Source organism: Haliotis rubra, unplaced genomic scaffold (assembly GCF_003918875.1).
Source record: "Haliotis rubra isolate DU_JTF1 unplaced genomic scaffold, ASM391887v1 Scf7, whole genome shotgun sequence".
Lineage (NCBI taxonomy): Eukaryota > Metazoa > Mollusca > Gastropoda > Lepetellida > Haliotidae > Haliotis > Haliotis rubra.
In genome coordinates, this window is record NW_025767412.1 from 475,680 (window position 1) to 496,941 (window position 21,262).

Here is a 21,262-nt window from a genome sequence, read left to right on the forward strand (position 1 = left end):
GATATCGGATCTGTTTGGATTGCTGTAAGCAGCCATTTCCTATGTGAAGAACCTTCGCCTGCTAATTGTGTGCTCGTACAGTTATGGCGCATCGCCATCGTGAGTACTGACGTACGTCTCGAATCATGTGACTGGTCAAGTTAGTGTGTCATGGTCAGGTTTCATGGTAGTTTCTCCGAGATATTGGCTAATTGGACGTATTCTTACATTGTCAGCATTCTTTGAAAACAAAGAATATATTTACGTTAGGTAACTTGAATATTTATGACAACTGAATGTAGAATAGATTTAGTTTGACGAATTTGTGAAAAATATGTAATGAATTTTTGTCTTTTGTGTTTTTAATTACCAGAAAAAAAATCAATGTATATTTTTGTGTAATGTACATTACTATTTTAACTTAAAGGTAAATAATACCATAATTTGAAATATATTTATTTTGAAAACTTAAAGACGTGGGACAAACTGGGAAGAATATTACCAAAGTGAACAATTTCATTCTGGTACTTTACATAAAAAAATATATGAAGAAATCTGAATCTAATTTGATCCACGCAATTTCTTACATAAGCTGGAATTAATTTAGAAGCTTTGGGAAAGTGTGAAACACATGTCGCCTTGAGGTGGTCGGTATCAGCTTCTTATCTGAGAGGCTCGGGATTCCTGATAACCCTGCTCTCTGCTAGCTGGTGAGAAATTACTGTTTTTCTTAACCAGATAAATTTCAACTTTATCTTCCTTAGGTATTTAATCATAAATTCTTTCTGTGAAGGAAGACAGCAAACCACATTGGTTTGCCATGATGGAAAGTTCCCTTTTGTTGAAGTGAACCTGGAAGGAACTTATATTTATTTTGGATCCATTTTTTTCTTCACATTCTTTTCTCTCTCCTATCAGTGATGTTGGACTTCATAATGAACCGGGGATTTTTGTGATTTTTTAATAAGTGGATGTGAAGTGTTGTTCATATTGTTTAAGGAGAGTATCACATTTAGTGTTGTACTTTGAAACTTGGATTACTGTGTCAGAGGTTCCGGGTTCATATATCGTAAAGCGGTCAGTGCAAGGAAAGATTATATGACTGCTCCAGGATTTAGGAATTTTTAACTGTTTGATGATAAAGGTAAGATATCTCTTTCAAAGTTGCTTAACCTTTGAGTCTTGACAATTTACAGAAAATGGAGAAATATTCTTTCAGTTATAGAATTATCAATGTATTTCAGTAGAAATATCAAGAATGGATGCAGATGATTTATTTTTTCATGAATAAAGCAGGATGTCATCTAAATCATTAACAGAATGTGGCCTTTGTTGTTACACAAACAGGCTCTTCTTGAGGAAATGCTGTGACATGAAAAGAAATATTTTACTTGTCAGGACATCTTAATTATTTGACAGAAAATGACATATTTTTCACACACATTTGCTATAATTGTACAAATATACTTCATGTATCACATATGCATAAGCTATCGACTATGGGAACTCATTCATGTGATTTGTCCTATACTGTTAACATACTGACTTATAACTTTTAACATTAAGATTGAAATGTACAGATTTAGATAGGCCATATTATGCAGGGGTTTATCTAGCACATTTGTCATTTTACATTTTCAAATTTTTGAATTAATAAATTCACAATTCATGTTGCTTAACAAATATCATGGTTTCGTAGAGGTAACTTGTGCTTTATTGATTACGGCATACTGTAAAACATGGAGTGGAGTCTTGGAGTGGAGTCTCAGAATGGAGTCTTAATGTAAATATTTAGGTGACCAAGTTTGTTTTGTTTTGATCATAAGGGTAGCTATACAAGCACATTCATTTCACATCTGTAGCTGGTTGGTGTTATCAGTTTTATCAGAAGACAGGAGGCATTTTGTATACATGTATCAATTAGCCCTGTCAAATCCAGAAATGTCATTCTGTAACAGTACCATGCTGCCATCAAGAAGAAAAATGTATATGAATAGATGGAAGGATGGATGAATGGATGGATGGAGAAGCATGTAAATTATTTACAACCTGTAAACAAAATATTAATAATGGCATTATTTATTAGCCAAAAAACGACATATATAACATGTTCACATGTAAATTCAAATTTGTGTAGAGGAAGCGGTAGTGAGGGAAAAGGTACATAAATTAGGTCTATGCTAAGACATACTAATCATCAGGGAATATAACAGTTATTATTGCATGAATTATTTATTTCTTACTTAACAAATAAATTGATTACATAAGATACATAGCACTATATTATTCAAGAACTGGATTTGTTGTCAGTGATGGCAAAAGTAACTGTTCATAAGTCATAATTGTTTTGCTTTTTGTTCAGAAATAGCCATCTCTCTACATCCTTGAACTTACAAACAAAAAGCAAAAATAAATGTAGCAGAATATTTTGCAAGCTGATTGTTAGTGAGTTTTATCAGCTCTCTATGGCTTGGAAAATCCACTTGGGCAGTCCACTGGAATGTGACAGATTAGAGGAAACACATCACTGATACGATCTGCCCTCAGAATGTCAGAGAGCTAAAGGAATGCTGCTGAGGATTGCCATGTAAACATGTTTACAATCTCGATTACGTTGCTGTCTACAAATGAAAGTATAATTGCACAGAGTTCGAATTTGTGACGATTTATTAATAAGTTTGGAGTAAACTGACAAGCTTTAACAAACATTTCTTAGAGAGCTGTAAAAAAGAAAGACTAATCTCTAAGATGAGTAAGATAAGATATTTACTTTTGAAACCGGTGATTCCGGAGGTATAAACAACAACTGGGAAAAACCATGAATGGCATATTCTAGACAGTAATCAGTGTTTACAGAAGTGACAAGTGCACTTATACTCCATACTCCAGACTCCACTCCAGACTCCACTCCAAGGCTCCACTCCAAGACTCCACTCCATATTTTACAGTATGCCATTGATTACAGGACCAAAGAGTTTTTTGGGGGGCATGAATGATTATGAAAGATGTTAAACAACCAGAATGTGGTATGTGCAATACTGATAGGTTTGATTATTTGAATTTTCATCATTGATCAAGTAATGAGTTGTATTTACTCATATTAATGCTTTGACGTTTCTGAAATTGCAAGACCTATGGAGCATAAACTTTGCTTCAACAAAGTCAAATTTGCTATCTCTAAACATCTCATAGAATTCTGATTTGGCTATAATAATGGCCACATTGCTACTACATATTTTAGGGCGGTGGGTTATCTGATTTCCAGTTTGCCAAGGGAACCGAGCTTGAAACCCTTTGAATGAAGATAGTCCCTGGTATTTAAAGATAGTCTCATGGTCATACGTTTTTATTACTTGAGTCATACATTAGCCTCGACCAATATTGAAAACATGAAAAATAATGAGATTATAATGTAATCAGTTCCGCCTTTTTGGTAAATTCATTTGAAATCAAATCATGTGTGGGTACCCTTTTTGACAGCCATATTTTAAGTTATTAAAAGTGATGCACAAGTGATGATAGAAATACTAGTATGAGACACAAAAACACTTAGCCTAAAACACAACTAATTAAATACAACATAACCACAGGTTTTGTTCTTAAATGTCATGCAAAGTAGAGGTTTAAAAGATGCAAAATTATTCAAGACCCATATTTTGAACTATAAAATGCAAGTAACAGAATGCTACTGTAAGAGCAATGTAACTGGCTGGCAAAGTAAAACCCTTATCTCTGTCACTTGAAACAGTGTTGCAGTTGCAAGGGTAGTCAAAAACTGGATTTAGAAATCACAAAAGTTTGTTATTTAATTAGAATTATTTTGTGCATTTACTGTGATGCAAGAAACATAGAAAGATGAGTGACTCTGAATTGAGACTCATGTTTGTTATGTTCCAAATGCAATCAGAGTGGTATTAACTGTGTAGGTGCAAGGAAAAGGTGGTAAATGATTTCAGCAAGAAGTATAACTTCAACAATGCTTCTGTCATGTTTTGATTTGATATCATTGTGACCTACCACCTATGACCCTCACTTACTCCCACTTTTCTAGTGCTAATGCTTTTTCTGCATCTGTTAATGGTGTCTATGGTGCTGAGGGTTTGTAAGAACGATGCCAACTTTGGTATCTCTAAAACCTGACTAAAGAATTTAACTTCAACGTCTTTAAACATGGCTGCCATTACAAACATTTTGAAAATGTCATTTTCATCATTTTCTCCATGTATAACTTTTGAAGAATGTAGTAGGTGGAATAACAATGATATGATATGAAAATTGGCATATCTATGATAAACTATCGTCTATGACCATATTTTGTATGTTACAGTGGTGTAGTAAAGGTTGTAACATTTGCTGATTTCACATTCGTAATTCCAACCCCAGACACACTATCATAACTCACATACATCTATGAACCCTATTTTTTTTAAGCCCATGGTAATTTTAGAAACTGTTTTATTTGATCTGAACGCTAAATTGTGAAGTGGCAATTTGCATCAATTGTTGATTTAAAAATTAGGATCCTTTTGGTTTTGATTTGAGCTGTTTTCCAAAGATGAAGGAGCTGTAGGTAAAGTGGAGTCAAGTATTGGGGAAACAGTTCAGGAAATTCCACATTCAGTGACACCCTACACATGAAGTCATTACGTCACGAGCTGGACAATATATATGGTAGATACGAGATCGTATTCCATGTGACCTGACAAAAATGTAACAAAGAGTTATTCCATTACAGATTCCATCATGGAGTTTTGGCAGATAGCGACCATTTTCGTGTCGCTATATCAATACCAGTCAGGGGGCCTTTTAACAGTGTCACCGTTTTTCTTTCTTTGTAATTACCATGGAAACGTGCAGGAATTTGGTGTTGAGAGGGGTGAGGTTGCAATCAGTGTGTCGGTAGAAGGGAACCCTCATTACTATGTACCTGGGCAGTTTTATCAAGGTAAGTGATTTAGTTCTTTTTGTAGACAATTTTAGGATGTTTATGTCTTTTTGTGTGTGATTCTGTAATCATGAATATTCACAACCCAAAACAAGTATAGAATCACTAATTCATTTTTTAATACTGTTGTTAATTTGTGATGTCATGAGGATTTTCTGATTTGGATGAAAAGTGAAACAGTTTTAGAGAGGGCACCTGTTATTTTCATTGTGAATTAGAGCTTTGTAAATAAGATAAATGAAACTGTTATGTTTTTGTACCTTAACAACTACAAGAATCATTTTCATAAATATAATCTTACATTTTTAAATTGACTAACTTTGGAAACTTTGGATACATGCATGTTGTCATTTAAATGCTCAAATCAAATTAAAACGGAGCACTCAACATTTATCCAGGCTACACAAGTGTTTTTTGTTTGGCATCACTACACAGAAGGACAGAAAACATTTATTTCATTTAAATGAAGAACACTCTTGACAGATTTTCACCCAAAATGTGACTCTTTAGAAAAGAGCATAGATGGCCCTATTGGTGCAGCAGGTCTCTTTGACTGCCATTTTCTGACTATTCTGGGTTCATGTCCCAGATTTGTCCTGAATATATTTTTAATTTCCATATCTGCTTTTGTGGTTTTCAGTGAAGTGGTTTTGACTTAAAGCTGACATGTCATGAGATAAGTTGGTCGCTGTTTAAGGATACATCAATTCCCTCGCCCAATTATAAGGAAAATATTACTTTTTCATGGACAATCAAAGACACTATGGAAAATTTACATACAGGAACATAGCTTTCATACAGAAATATTAGAAGAACATTCAAATAGGAGACAGCCACATTTCGGTATGTTGCTGTTTGCAAAATTGAAGGCAATCTTTTGTGCAGTGATGCTGCTTTCTTAAAAGCACATGTACTTCAGGAAAATTTAATTTCGAATTGTGTAACTTGTAGAGTCTGGGTTAAACAAGTTGCTACCAAACTGCTGGTCTCAATATGTTTATTCAAGGTTAGAAAAGGTTCCCAGGAAGCTTGTCATATCTTTGGGATGCCAGGTTAGAACATGGAACCTGCAATCAAATGGACTTTTAAACCAGGTTCTATCCCAGAATCCCATCACTCAGACTGGTTCCTGGGAACCTATTCTAACTTTGGATCACCATATGAAGTAGCCACACGTTGCTTGGGACCTGTTTTAACCAGGCATCATGTAACAGGGCAGCTATAGTGATCCAAGGTTAGAATATCTTCCCAGGAACCTAGTCATGTCTGCCTGATGGGATTCTAGAATAGAACAGGCCCTTTTGACTTAATTCTGTTTCCCTGGAGTGATGTGAAGGATCAAAACCTCCTCCTCGGTTTTGTTTGAAAAAGTAAGCCCATGGCAGAGGGAAATTTCCCAATTCCCTGAGGCCAAGGGCTTACTTTTTCAAACAAAACCTCGGAGTTGGTTTTGATCCAACTTATAAACCGACCGAAGATATATACACTTTAGATATAATTATAATATTTGGCATTTACTTTTGAAATCAACTGGGATATGACTGGCAGCCAATACCTTTCTTTGCATGTGCTCTGCACGCGCTATCCGTGTCCTGCCATGTGCGATGCACGCACTACCCATCTTGTGAGGAACATATGGTTCATACTGACAAACAATCTCATTCTTCAAAGCGATCCTTCGTAGCCTAGTGGATAAAACCGCCAAGCTAGTAAGCGAAGAGTTGCTGGTTCAAAACCAGGCATCGACAATATATTGGAAGCTTTCAATAATGTGATATTTTACAATCGTATTCAGAAATAGAAAGACAAAAGTTATATCAATATTCGAAACAAGTAAAATAATTCAAAGTCAAGGGCTATTCCTCAGAAAATCCCTGGGTAGTGAGCAGTTCTGTAGAAAATCCCGGGATGCAGGCAGTTCTGTAGAAAATCCCAGGGATTTCTTGGAGAATGCCCTCGAAACTGCCTGTTGAGGTTTACTTGGTAAAATGGTAAATGGAGAAGCTGGTGAGACAATACATTGACGGAGGTAATTTTAATCAAGGTTATAACGGGTCTTCAGCAACCAATGTCTGTTTCCAATCAGGGTTTGCTGGTTAAACAGAACTCCAGCAACATGTATCCTTCTCAGTGCAGGGATGTAGGGTTACAGATTCCCACCAACGTCCAATTGCTTCCCTTTGGTTGTTCCATGTTCAAACAGGTCCCTGCCATTCAATGTCTCCCCACTGGGAGTCTGGGTAGGAACAGGTCCTACCCAGCTTCTACTTGTTTCCCAGTGTGGATTACTGTTAGAAGAGGTCCCCACTAACCTCATAATGTTTCCCTCCGGGTTAGCTTGAACACATGTACCCAGCAACCTGTGTGCAACATCCTGGATCTTGTGGTGACTTTGTGATTTGATTTATTGCTTAGGCCAGACCAATTTTATGTCTTGTTTTACGGATTTTTGTCCTCAGAAAACCTAAAGGCAGGAGGGGAAAAAAAAAAAAAAAAATCACCAGTCAAAGTAATATTCCTTCTAAATACTCAAAGTATTTTACTTTTGGCAATTTATGAAGTGTATATGTGAATCTAAGAATTGGTTTTGTAAGTTTACATTTTTGGCCAATAAAAACATTAGGATTTTATTTTTTGAGCGGGGAAAATTATTTTTATTTTTTTTCTTATTCTTGAAAAAATGCAACAGGCGGATCCGTAAAACAAGAAAGAAAATTGGTCTGGCCTTATTATAAAAACAACAACCCAAATCAGACAAATATACCTTATGACATCAGCGGATTATGACGTACTCGAAATCAGTGATTCGGTACACTAATGTTATATGAATGAAATATAAGGACACTCACTCAGTCAATGTATTGTAACTTTTACCTTCATGATGTTATTGATGTCATAAAGTGGATATATATGGTACAAACAATATATTTCATGATTATATTGGTTTTATAGAACACAATGGTCCATTTGCACTCAGTTATGCTATTGCTATGATGATGGGCATCGTAACTCCCATGTTCTTACATTGACTTAGGATATCTGAAAATAGGATCCGTTTGTGCTTGTCGAAACAGATGTCTGGTATAAGCAATATAGGGTGTGACTTCATTGATGTCATAGAATGCCAGATGTATATCAAAACCAATTTATGGCACGACTTCATAACACTCAGAAATATTCCAGCTATATGACGGTGGTCTGTAAATAATCAAGTCTCGACCAGACAATCCAGTGATCAACAGCATGAGCATCGATCTAAGCAATTGGGATACGGTGACATTTGACAAACAAGTCAGCGTGTCTAACCATCCCATCCCATTAGTCGCCTCTAACGACAAGCATGAGTTGCTGAAGACCAATTTTAACCCAGATCTTCATGGGTCAATGACTTCATTGCTGTCATAGAATGCCAGATATCTGTTACAAACAATAAAAGGTATGACAATGTATGGTGTCAAGGTTTTTGTCTGTATGGGTTACTGGTTTGGCTATAGACTATAATGAATTGATAAGCATTGCTGAGAGAACCATAGTTATTGTCTTAATCTTTAGTTGGTGACATTCCCTTAAGACCTTTAACCTCATTCTAGAAACTTACGTTTGACATTTGAAATGTAAACTGAAAATCTAGATTCCAACATGGTTCCACAAATATTTTTTAAAATTTCCTAGTGATGGGAGTTTTATTGTCTTGCTAGTGACCGTGTCATCCAGCATGAACTTTGACGGCTTCCTGTTGACGGGACTCTACACTCTGACCTCGGACCTCCAGTCCAGGATGATGGGTGGGCGGGGCTTCTTTGGCTCACAGCCAATGGGAACTAACCTGATGTGCTCCATTGTCCACTCCCATGTTAGCAGACAGCCGGTTCACGAGTTGGCCTTCATGTGGATGGCGCCATCGGAGGGCACTGGCTGCGTCAGCTTCTTGTAAGTAGAGGCGGTTCATCTCTCACATATTTGATGGGGTTTGGATTTTGTGGTTTGGTAGTTTCTAATATGACACTTTACCCCATGTAGATTCATGAGCAGAATAGATCCAGTTTACTCAATCTCTCCAGGGAATCCTTGGAGAAGAGTGCCTTGGGAAATGAGTTGGTCACCCTCTGGGATTTTACCACATACAAAGTGACGAAGGGGCAAGAACTAGCCCAGAAATGTTGTGTAAAATAAATCAAGAAGTTGTTATCCATAAGATTTGTCTTGTATTACTACACCAACTTCTAAATGCCTTTGAAGAATTTCACATACAATGTCTTCAGTATATCATCATTTTTCCCAAGGGGGGTCACAGGAGAAGATTACGTCCCAAGTACCTCATGCTTGTCTCCCATTCAGTTCCAGGACAGACAGGTCTCTTGTACCTCATGGTTGTGAAGTTTTGTGTGAGAACATTTTCATTTCCTTGACATCACATGTTTTCATCCTGATTAATACATTCTAGTAGATCATCCTGACTCTTTGTGAAATGTCTGTCCTCATCTCTCTTTCTACAGAGCAACTGCAACTTTAGGGCACCAGCTTCTGTTCAAGGACACCACTGTATTCCAGATGTGTGAAGAAGGAGGTGAGGGCTGGCTAGTACAGAGGGATGAGTTTGTTTAATTATTACATATAACAAAATAATAACTGAAAATACCACCGCTAATTGGTAAGGGCATGTGTGGTTCAGTGGCTTGAGTCTCTGAATAAAGCTTTTCAGAGCTGCATCCATTGGCTGAGCAATATTCGCTGATTGTTTATTCAAATTCTAAATATTGATCCTTCTTATCAATCCTTATATGAATGTTTGTGTTTAAAGCACGTACATTGTGCATTACTTTGGTCTTTCCTCTGTTATCACCTCTTGTCTTTCTTTTTAATCTCCTACTGGACCTGCCCCTTTGTGTACATTTTGGAGATGCAGAAATCAAATGTGCTACTCTGTTTATTCATGTCAAGTATTGGCCTAAAACTGATTGGGTAGTTAGTGTCCCAGACTAGCTTTCACTTTAGTGTCTCAAAGTATGATCAGTACCTCATCCTTTTCAGCAATTTAGATTTGTTTGTAGACGTCTTCCATGCAGGATGTTATGAGAATGTATGTCAATGGACCTATTCTGAATGAATCCCATATTCTTTGTCAGAAATATAAAATGTCAGTAAACTGTTAAATCCATAACATCTGTCACAATCATGATTATGATAATAATAACGTGCAGTTTAATCCTTCAGCGGCCACCACCTCGCCACTCCGACCAGAACTTGCCCAGATTCACTCCGACTCTGTGATCCTCAGGGACGACTTTGACTCCCAGCCTGGCTTCAGGACAGACCTCTGGTGAGGATTACTAATGAAAGAGGATAAACTATACTACTCCTAATATGAGAAGGAAAATTAAAAGTTCAAAAGTTGAGTAGGGTACAATAGTTACAAGATAGAAGGGTGAGAGACAGCGATGATCCTGATCAAGTCCAGTCACAACTCCTCTGTGTTGGAGTATACATGGTCAGCACAGCAGCATATCTGGTTAACTGCTTGTGCAGACGACACTTTTCACTTTCCATCCAAGGCCCACAACCAACAGTCAAGGGCCCTGTTCCTCAAAGCAATCAGCCCAGAGACCCATTTCACAAAGCGATTGTAGCACTATTAGGTGATCGTAACTCCCATACTTTAACATAGACTTACGACAGTCGTACCTCTACTATTGCTTTGTGAAATGGGCCCCTGGGATAGTCGTATGTCTATGGTAAAGTATGAGAGTACACTGGTCTTAGTGCTAAGACTGCTTTCTGGAAGAGGGCCCTGGGGTGTTATTCTTGAGGTAAAGGCGTTTAGAGCAGCAGTGTCATATCAAGTGTTATGTTGGAGCTTAGTTACATCATGTACTCCACAAGAGACAGGCATCTATGGATCAGAGTTCCTAGCTGTGTGCTTGTTATTGAAAATTTCTGCAAATTATGTGTTGTGGTGAGATTATATTTACTGCTACTCAGTTTCAGTTTTGAAAGGGATTGATTAAAAAATAAGACTCACCCAAATCAGCATCTAAAACGATATTATACACAAGGATTTCTTTTCTTCTTTAGAAGGGGCCTGGGTTGCCTCGCAACAACCCTTCATAGCAACTCAAACTTGATGGTAGATGTCAGTCTAGCACAAAAATGAATAACTATTAATAAAAATGTCAGTTTTACACATGGCGCTACTGATGATGAACCACTTTCCCTTGGTATAACAATCCTGTAAATTTCAAATAACTTTCATCAAAGAGATTTGTGCTGTTTCTTGAGCTGACATTATATGAGGGTCTGTGTTCCAGGCAGGCTACCGAGGGCGGCACAGTGGGTGACGGGTGTGGTGCCGTCATGTTTGACAAGGCTGCTGTGTTCTGCAAGAGGGAAGGCATCAGACAGATGGTAGGCATGTTGTCACTGACACTGTAGTACAGCATGGGTATGGGGAGGGGTCAGAGATAGATAGCTCAGCGATACAAGCCAGCCTTGATGAAGTTTGTTTGTTTGTTTGTTTGTTTGGTGTTCAGAGAAATATTCAAGCTAATGATGTAGTTATGAAAATAATGGTTTCTTGACAAGACAGTCTATTGATGGACATCATGAGAATTGGTATACAAAATTGGGATGCGATGACATGTGTCAGCAAGCCTGACTACTCAAACCTTTTGTCGCCTCTAACAACAAGCATAGGCTTCTGAAGTTCATCTTTATGGGGTTTTCCTGAAGATCCAGATGTAACTCCCCCTGTGACTTTAAGATGTGGGCTTGCATCATATCATTTCTATTCTGAACATGCAATATTTTGTTGAGATTTGGCTAATAATCTCTGTATACTATTCCCATTCCAGACTACAGTGCCCCTGAACATGACGACAGCTCGAGTTGTCCAGTTTGCGTTGTGTAAGTGTTCGATGGAACCAGACCTAATTTTCTAAGAAGATTAGAAGACAAAGGTTGCCTGATTAGAAGACACAGGTCCATAAGGGTACACACTTGTACCTTGTGGTGAATAAGGGATATAGTTGTCTTTGTGGTCCTTTTGGGGACCCAGGTAGCCTTGTAGTCCATAAGGGGAGAATTGAAGGTTTTCTTATGTCTAAGTAATCTGTAATTACTCTAACCTGTTGTCATGGGTAAGGCTGACGTTGTAGGATGTTTTGTTTTTTTACATGAATTAATTGAAGTAGATGTGAATTTTCATGCACGTTGGCAGCTGCTGGGACGTGTGGGCGCAGCGACAGCGAGGACCGTGACATCATTGTGATGTTTGGGACACATGGCTGCACACAGTGGGAGGAGATAGAGAGGCTCAGGTGAGGGAACCCTGGTTGGAGGAGGTGAGGTCACATCAGCGTCAGAGAGGAATGTGTATGTGCCCTAGGATTGCTCATGTTATTCTGGGTATGAGGAACTGACTTGGAGCAGTGTTTCTGATGACTGCGTTGCCCATGATTGAAAGACTGTTATTGTTTAGATCATGAGTGAGTGAGTGAGTTTAGTTTTACGCTACACTCAGCAATATATGAAGGCAGTCTGTAAATAATCGAGTCTGGACCAGACAATCCAGTGATGAGCATCGATCTGCACAGTTGGGAACCAATGACATGTGTCAACCAAGCCAGTGAACCTGACCACCCGATCCCATTAGTCGACTCTTACGACAAGCATGGATTACTGAAGGCTCATTCTAACCTGGACCGTCATTGTTTCACATCGTGAAAATTAAGATAAAATGTTTTCATCAGAGCCAGAATAGTTTTGTTATAATGATGTTCTAAATCATCCATACCAAAACACAAGCATGTTATATACTAAAAAAAACGTAGCACAAAAGTAAATTTTTTTTGAATATCTGTGTTTTGACGTTATTCATACAGAATGAATTCTAAGTATCAATTTCTAATATTTGCATGCATTGGGAGTGATTTGTGTGGGTAGAATAAAGTATGGCCTCAAAATACTGAAAAGTGGGAGATGGCCTCAAAATACTGAGAAGTGGGAGAAATGGTAGCCAGGTTTTTCCATATATTGCCAAGCACCATTTCAAGACTATGGAACTGTTTACAGATGCAGGGGTCAACACGTGACCTTCCCAGATCCAGTCATATAACTGGAATACAGCTGTGGGTGGTGTTAAAAAACCAAGTGGTACAAGTGGTATACAAAGACGTATACAAATTGCTGCAGCTCTCACTCGACTATTTTCCAGACCACCGACCAGCAGTGAGGCCGAGATTCACCTGGTGACTTTACCTGTGGAAGCCAGGAGAGAGGGCATCTGTCTGAGGTGGATTCAGACCCCCTACCCAACCACCTCACCTGCCCCTCCCCTAACCACACCCCCTGTGTTCATAACAGAACCACATCACTTCCCTGAGAGAGTCCATAATGAATCTCAAGCATCGACACATGCTGACACTACAATCCTGCATACAGAGGCCATATCTACAGTTATGTTGACAGACCCCCCTACAACGCATCCACCAGCCTATCTATCCACTAAACCATCCACTCAACCAATCACCCAAACATCCACTCAACCAACCACTCAACCAACCACTCAACCAATCACCCAAACATCCACTCAACCAATCACCCAAACATCCACTCAACCAATCACCCAAACATCCACCCAACCAATCACCCAAACATCCACTCAACCAATCACCCAAACATCCACACAACCAACCACCAAAACATCCACTCAACCAATCACCCAAACATCCACTCAACCAATCACCCAAACATCCACTCAACCAATCACCCAATCATCCACTCAACCAACCACTCAACCAACTACCCGTCCACCAACCAATCCAACCACCAACCCTACCACCCACCAAACGACCTACCCCCCACTGCCCCTTTTACCCTCCCAAGATGAGCCCTCACATTTCACCAAGTTCAGAAAGGGAACCAAACATCGACAACATGATGGTGCTACATTTCTCAAGAAGGGTTTGTTCCGAACCAAGCGACACCGCCGTGAGTTGCGAGCACTCACATCCAACACATTCAAGAGCTGCTGGGCCATAGATAACGTACTAGTTGTAAACATAGCTCACCCACCCTCACAGCTGCAGGAGACATTTGACCCCGTGGATCCAAGCAACTGGATGTTCTTTCCGGGAGGTAATATACGGGTAGGTGCCATGAGATAAGTTGTTTCATCAATATGCTGTTTCGTAGAATGTGATCACAGCTTATCCTTACCTTATTTATGCACCCATGAACAAAAAAAGGCAAACCTTCCAAGGGTAAGTTCTAAACTGAACACCCGAATCATGACATTACAATGAAATAACCCAACCTAATGTTTCTTGATATTGTTGCTCTAAAATGTGGGGGTGGTTGGGGTAGCATAGTGGTTAAAGTGTTTGCTCGTCACATTGAAGGCCTGGGTTCGATTCTCCACATGGGTACAATGTGTGAAGCCCATTTCTGGTGTCCCTTGCCGTGATATTGCTGAAATATTGCTAAAAGTGGCGTAAAACTAAACTCAACCTGTTTTTAATAATCTCTCTGGGGCTACAGTGACATGTGTTTTTATGCTTGTGTTGTTATCACATATTGTTTGATATTTTTTTACTGCAGTTTTACTTCATATTCTACATGTACAAGATAGTGGGAAATAATTATAACCTGTTTTTCAGACATGATTTTACTCAGAAAGGCACCTTACTGGGAGCAAATTGATTTCTTTGTACCAGAGATTCTGCAGAAATAATTAACAAAATAAATCAAGACATTCTTGGGTTGGGTGGATGGTTGGTTGGGTGGATGTGTTGTAGTGGGGTCTGACAACATACCTGTAGATATGACCTCTTGTTTCCTGCCATCGAAAGTATTGTCACACACACCTTTGATATTCTAGGAACCGCAACCTACCTTTTGTAATCAGCATTTGGTGAATCCGTACATGACACTGCCAACTGATCAGTAGTCCTTCAATTGATTTCCTTCACAGAGGTGTTCATGGCAGCACTGGCGCTCGAAACCTCGGACTGACTAGTCACATTTGAACATTCAGTCCGATTCGAACAATAGATTGTCGCAGATGTCTCCATTTCAATAACTTTCTGTTTTTCAGTTACTTTTTGTTTTTGTTTTGTCAATTTAATGTACATTTATCAGTTTTCCATTAAAATAAATAGTATTGGCATAATGATGATTTACAGAACAATTTTTTTACACTTTATATTTGTTGCTATGTTGCCTCCTCAGCAAACATGCCAGTCAGACAGCAGCACAATGACCTTCACCGAACCAAATCAGACATTGAACTACATGGTGACCCGTGACCTTGACCTTAAACCTGATGTCAGCTCCGACAGTTTCCTGTATGAACAGTTTGAATCGGGAGTAGATTCAACGTAAGGACCTATCATTGTTGCTTGAATGAAAATATATCTTGGTGAAACAATAGCATCCTTGGAATAATTTATGAATTTAAACTTTTGGAAAACAGAGAGAAGGCAGTACTCATCATGTTTTTTTTATATTAATTCTTGGTTTACTTTTATTCAAGCTAAAGCTTAACATCTTTGATGGGTATTTTGGAAGTTGAAGTGATGAAGAATGATGATAATTTTCTGGATATGTACAACTACAATGTGGTTTCTAGTGATCACTTGCCTGACAACAACATCAGACTATGTTGAAACGTCGCCTTTCACAGAATATAGAAGTTGTATATTCTTAAAGTGATCATCATTCTAAACCTCAACTAATGAAATTGAAATTTGTCTCCAGCTGGAGTGTTATAGGTGGCGCCACCAATGTTTTGTGCGGTATTGTGGACAAGCTGAATGCTCTGGTGATGTTTGAGACGGGGAAGCGGCAAGTCTGCACTGACTTCATGGACATGACAACTGCGAGCAACGTCCAGTTTGTCTTTGGGATAGGTCAGCCATAAGACTACTTGTTAGGAAGTCAGACACTTTTGTCTGCTTTGATGTTGCTAAGTATTGCCATAATAAGCTGTAATATTTCTGCAGTGTTACTGTGTTATATCTATGTTATTATTAGTTACCCTTTTAAAACACTGTATGACGAATTTATCTTTTTTTATCTTAAGATATTTTTATTTAGCTTATCTTTAAACAACAACATTCAATCATTGGCAGAATGAGATGCAAAACGTTTCGCTATGATTTTTCCTGAACAGTCAAAAAGGGAGATAACTCGGATGCTTAGTTTATGATGAAAATTATCGAATTTGAGGTTTTGTTAAATGACAAGTGTATGTAGTGTATCACATCGCTACCGTGCAAGTGAATAAAATGAATATCCTCAATCCAAAGTTTAACAAATCAATACATTACAGTGTAATACAGAAACATTTTACTTTTTGGATATATTTATTGACACAAACAAATAAGAAGTTATGGCAACAATTTTATTACTCTGTTTATACTCATAATTGTATATGCCAACTCTAAAATTTCAAAGCAATCAGCCGGTTGGCAGCCACATTCCATCTAAGGTCAAGGTCATTCATACAACCCGTGTAGTGTGTCACATGACAGATTTGCCAGGGTGTATGAAGCGTACACCCCGTCAAATCTGCCTACAGGGTTTGGTATGCTTTGGCTATTGACCAATCAGAATTCATTAAATTTATCTAAGGGTAATAAGTTACAATATTATAGCATCATTCTCACAGTATTAATGTATTATAGCTTCATCGTCACAATGTTACTGTATTGTAGTAGTTCTGCTGTAGTATTGATGTGATATTGCTACAATGTGATTTCAATGTTGCTGTGATACTGCTGTCATGGCACTATGATACTGCAACACTGTTGCCAGGATGCCAGGATGTTGCTGTAGTGTTGCCTTGAAATTGTTAACATAATGTTGTACAATACTGCACTGATGTTGCTATAATGTTGCTGACGACGTGTGTTCCGCCAGGCGTGGGTGGGTGCCACTCATCAGAGAAAGCGGCCAGCTTTGTGCAGGTGTACATGGAGGACCACAACGGCAACACATACTTCATCGACAAGCTCAAGCCAGAAGACTACAGGGTAGGACATTGTCATCATCAGAGGCAGTGGGGTAGCCTAGTGGTTAAAGTGTTTGCTTGTCATGATGTAGATGCAGGCCCGAATCTACACAAAGGTACAATGTGTGAACCCTTTCTGGTGTCCAGGTGCAGTGTTATTGATAGAATATTGCTAAAAGTGGCATAAAACCCCCTAGCCACTCACTCATCAGGATTGCTTGCAGTGATCTGATTAAGTGCTGATTGCTACCCATTGTAAATGAAACTGACTTGACAAGCATGTGACAGGCCACTGCTGTCCATTAAGGAAAAGAAATTATAAATCCTAGTCGGAACGGAGGCTGTGAACTGTGCTTTAACAATGGCACACTGGTGACTGACCCTTGTGTTTCAGCAAGCGAGGTTGGTGTCCCTCCCACTGACGTCGGTGGGCCGGGTGTCGGAAGCGAGGATCTGCTGGCTACAGAAGTTTAACACGGGTCCTTATCGAGACATCTGGGTGTTAGATGGCGTCACTGTGCTGCCATACATACCCTCAACAACTGAGGCGGTGGTGCAGTTCAGCATCAACATGGAATGTGGACTAAACTTACAACAAAACAGGTGTGATTTTCTGCTGTGGTTAGGGGCCCCTTTCAGTTTTGGAGAGAGCAGTAGAACCCAGTAGTCTTTCATTGAAAATCAATGTGCAGAGTTGTGTCCCTTACCTGCTAAGGACAGTGGTTTGGTTTCAAATACATATGGATTGTTAAGATTGGTTTGTACTTTCAGCCAATGATTATGGTTCTCATAGAGTTGTTTTTGAAATTGTTGGAAATGTTGTCTCAACACCAGAACCTACTGACAGTGCCACAATACAAACTCAAGTCCTTTGGTCAGAGATCTTTTGAACATTGTGCCCCTACATGTGGAACTTTCTTCCCCAAGATCTTAAACTTTCTCCAATGTTTGATTCTTTCAAAGCGAGTCTCAAAATTTATCTTTTCCGCCAGTTGTATGAATCATACTAACATTGTCATCATCCCTTCCTATGTACTTTTGATTGTTGCGCCTTGAGCATGCTGCTAGCGTGGAAATGAGCGCATTATAAATGTGCACTATAATTATTGTTTTATATTGGCTAACTATGGAGTAACATATGTATTTTCATACTGATCAATGTTGTTGTTTGTTTGTTGTGGCAGCAAAGAATATTTCCAATTTTGATTCCCCCCAGCATCAACCTGGAGTACAGTACAGATCATGGAGACACATGGTACACCCTCCACCAGCCATGTCTGTCTGGCCATTGTGACGGCATCTACCAGCCGCTCTCCTCCACTGTCCACAGCAAGGACCACAGCCAGTGAGCATAAGCTGTAGATTCTCTTTTATTTGTTGCATGTATCTTACCTCCCTTAATAGTGCCAGGATGTACTAGTCAACTCTCAGGACCACAGCCAATGAGTATTAGCTGTACATTCAGTTGTATCTTGTGAAATGTCTTACCTCCCATATCAGTGACAGGATCTGCTTGTCAGATCTCAAACAGTGAGAACCCATGAAGGTCCGGGTTAGAATGTACCTTCAGTAGCCCATGCTTGTTGTGGATTGGTTGACACATGTCATCGGTTCCCAGTTGCGCAGATCAATGCTCATGCCGTTGATCTTTGGATTGTCTGGTCCAGACTCGATTATTTACAGACCACCGCCATATGGCTGGAATATTGCTGAGTGTGGCATAAAACTCAACTCGCTCACTGACTCACTCAAACAGTGAGTATTAGCTTTGCATTCAGTTGTATCTTACCTCATTAACTCATAACGGGATCTGCTGGTGCACACCAAGGATCTCAGCCAGTGAGTATCAGTTTTACATAAGGTGAAACTTATGTACTGTCTTACCTCCCTTACATATGTTAGGATCAGGTGGTCAGGGTTTCAGTACTCTAGATTCGCCAAATAATGATCCTTGGTTTGTTATCGCCATATGATAGGTAGTTACTTCTTTAACCAATGACCTCGATCACTTCGGACTTTCATCCCACATCAAGCTGACATTCTCTGAAGCAGCCGAAGTACAGTCATGCCTCATTTATCTGGACACTTGTGTATTTCTTGAAATTGTCCGGATAAACGAATTTCCAGATATCTGAACCAAGGACCATATTTAAAAAGATATACAAAGAAACGAACATAATAGACCTCAAACACAATACTTATTGATAAGACATCAACAAATAACAATGCATGCATAAAATCACATCGTGTCAAATAAAGTAGTCAAGTCAATATCACGTGCGAACATACCTGTACATGCATCTGTTTGTCAAATCACGAAACAGTTCTGATGTCATCCACGCTTTCGCATTGTTCCTGCACCTAACATAAACTTCCGGATTAAAGTCGCTACCAAAACAACGGGGACATCTAGCCTTGCCAATCACAACTCAAAATTAACTCAGTGTCACCTTGCTAATTACAGGTAGTTAATCCTCTCACGCTTCAAAGACTGCCGACTTCTTTTATGTTAGGGCATGCAAGGACACTCAGTAAAATACGCGAGTAAACATACTGACAGGTGCTCAGCCATCCGGATATACAAGAAAATAATGCATATAAATTAGCGTTTTGCATGTAAAAATGACCGTCCGATTACGAAAACCGGATTTCCGGATAAGTGAGTTATTTTACAACGTTGTGAATTCGTTTTAAGGAATTTTCGTTTGGAAGGCGAGTTTTTCGGATATCTATAGAATATTGAGTAGAGCTTCATACATCAAACAAACAGAAATGTTTTCCTACTTCATTGGCAAGACTCTTAGATGGTAACTTTTGACTTTGATAAAGATCTACTAATTATCAGAAGACAGGATGCTGGGATTATATATTTTTCTGTAAAATTGTTCGACAGAGGAAACTGAGCGGGTAACCTCTTCTTTGAAGCAAAATGTTTCAAATTATTAGGAATTTGATGACATTTATCTTTGTATGTAAGTGTCTTTGTTGACGTTTTCAACGGTTAACTGTACATACGATTGAGCAACTGTACCTTGGCAATATGTTTAATAGTATGCATTCAAAATCACAGTCTTCAGTGGCACTGTTAATAATTTATGGCTAGAGGGGGTGATGATGATTTTATGGAGAAGCATGTACAAAGTAAGTGAGCCCCCCTGCACGTCATGTACAAAATCAATGACCCCCCTTCTCCTTCCCATATTTTAAAAATATTTTTATGTACAAAATTGCTGACCCCCCTAGTACAAGTGTACAAAATTGCTGAACCCCCACCTCCCCAGAACAAAGTGGGTGACACCCCCACCCCATAAAATCATCACACACGCACACACGCACGCACGCACGCACGCACGCACACACCTAGCTATCAATTATGAATGGTCCCTAAGACAAAACTTTTACTCAGTAGCCACAATGTTCTTTACCAGGTGGACACGCTTCACGTTCCCGATCCCATACAAGGCGATGATGCCGTACACTAGGTTCCGCTGGAGACAGGTGGATGAGTCTGGGGCCCCGAACTGGGCTGTGGATGATGGTAGGTAGGAGGAACTTCCTCTGTTATAACCATGTTAAACCTGTATAATGAGTACACATTGCTGAATTCAATCAGATGACCTGGTCATACCTGGAAAATAATTCAGTTTTCTTTTTGCCACAAAATTAATTGCCTGATTTAAAAGAACATGAATTCTCAATGTATTTAGATGAAAATGTCAATATGTTGTTAATAATAAAAACATGTCAATATTTATCAGATATTTACAAAAATAAATGTTTGATATGATGTTTTTGAGTTAGTCAGTGTTAAGACACCTGGTTTTCATTTCAGTGTTCATTGGCAGTTGTCCCGATGGCTGTAACAACCATGGCACCTGTGGGTTGGAACAGTGCAGGTAGGATACACATAGATCAACAGACTCCTTTAACTTCTTAGTAATCTGTCTTTTAGACCCTGAAACAAATATGTCCAAGAAAGCCCATGCAAGTCTAGACAATGTGGCAAGTCTAGATTTCCACGGTTTCTGAAAATAAAGAAAGTCTTAGGGCTCCTTTTCATTACACTTTCATCTTTTTTATTATGAACTGGGCTTTTTCTGTAAAATATGTTCATTTCAGAGACTAGTTGTTAGGTGATCATTCTTTTGAGGGATCATTCCATTAGAAATATATTTTTCAGGTATTTTTTACTTTTTTAAAAATTGTTTTTAAAAACAACAGTAAACCCTGTCCTAAATAGACCCATATACAGTAAAAGCCACAACCCAAATAACAAAATATTGGAAGATATTATTTCTGGTATAGTAATAGTTTCAAATACAATTTCTTCT

The 21,262-nt window shown here is 38.8% G+C and overlaps 1 protein-coding gene across 1 annotated transcript in view; it reads left to right on the forward strand.

Moving 5' to 3' along the window:
• The first annotated feature begins 4,688 nt into the window (after positions 1-4,688).
• LOC124258636 (reelin-like) overlaps positions 4,689-21,262 on the forward strand; it is an 82,458-nt gene continuing 65,884 nt past the window's right edge. The window contains 15 exon segments of the mRNA XM_046692707.1: positions 4,689-4,924; positions 8,623-8,854; positions 9,421-9,491; positions 10,139-10,244; positions 11,230-11,326; positions 11,773-11,824; positions 12,138-12,237; positions 13,134-14,067; positions 15,149-15,297; positions 15,677-15,828; positions 16,841-16,953; positions 17,326-17,534; positions 18,148-18,276; positions 20,360-20,469; positions 20,764-20,827. Of these exon segments, the coding sequence (XP_046548663.1) occupies positions 4,723-4,924; positions 8,623-8,854; positions 9,421-9,491; positions 10,139-10,244; positions 11,230-11,326; positions 11,773-11,824; positions 12,138-12,237; positions 13,134-14,067; positions 15,149-15,297; positions 15,677-15,828; positions 16,841-16,953; positions 17,326-17,534; positions 18,148-18,276; positions 20,360-20,469; positions 20,764-20,827 (2,720 nt within the window). The 5' untranslated portion in view covers positions 4,689-4,722.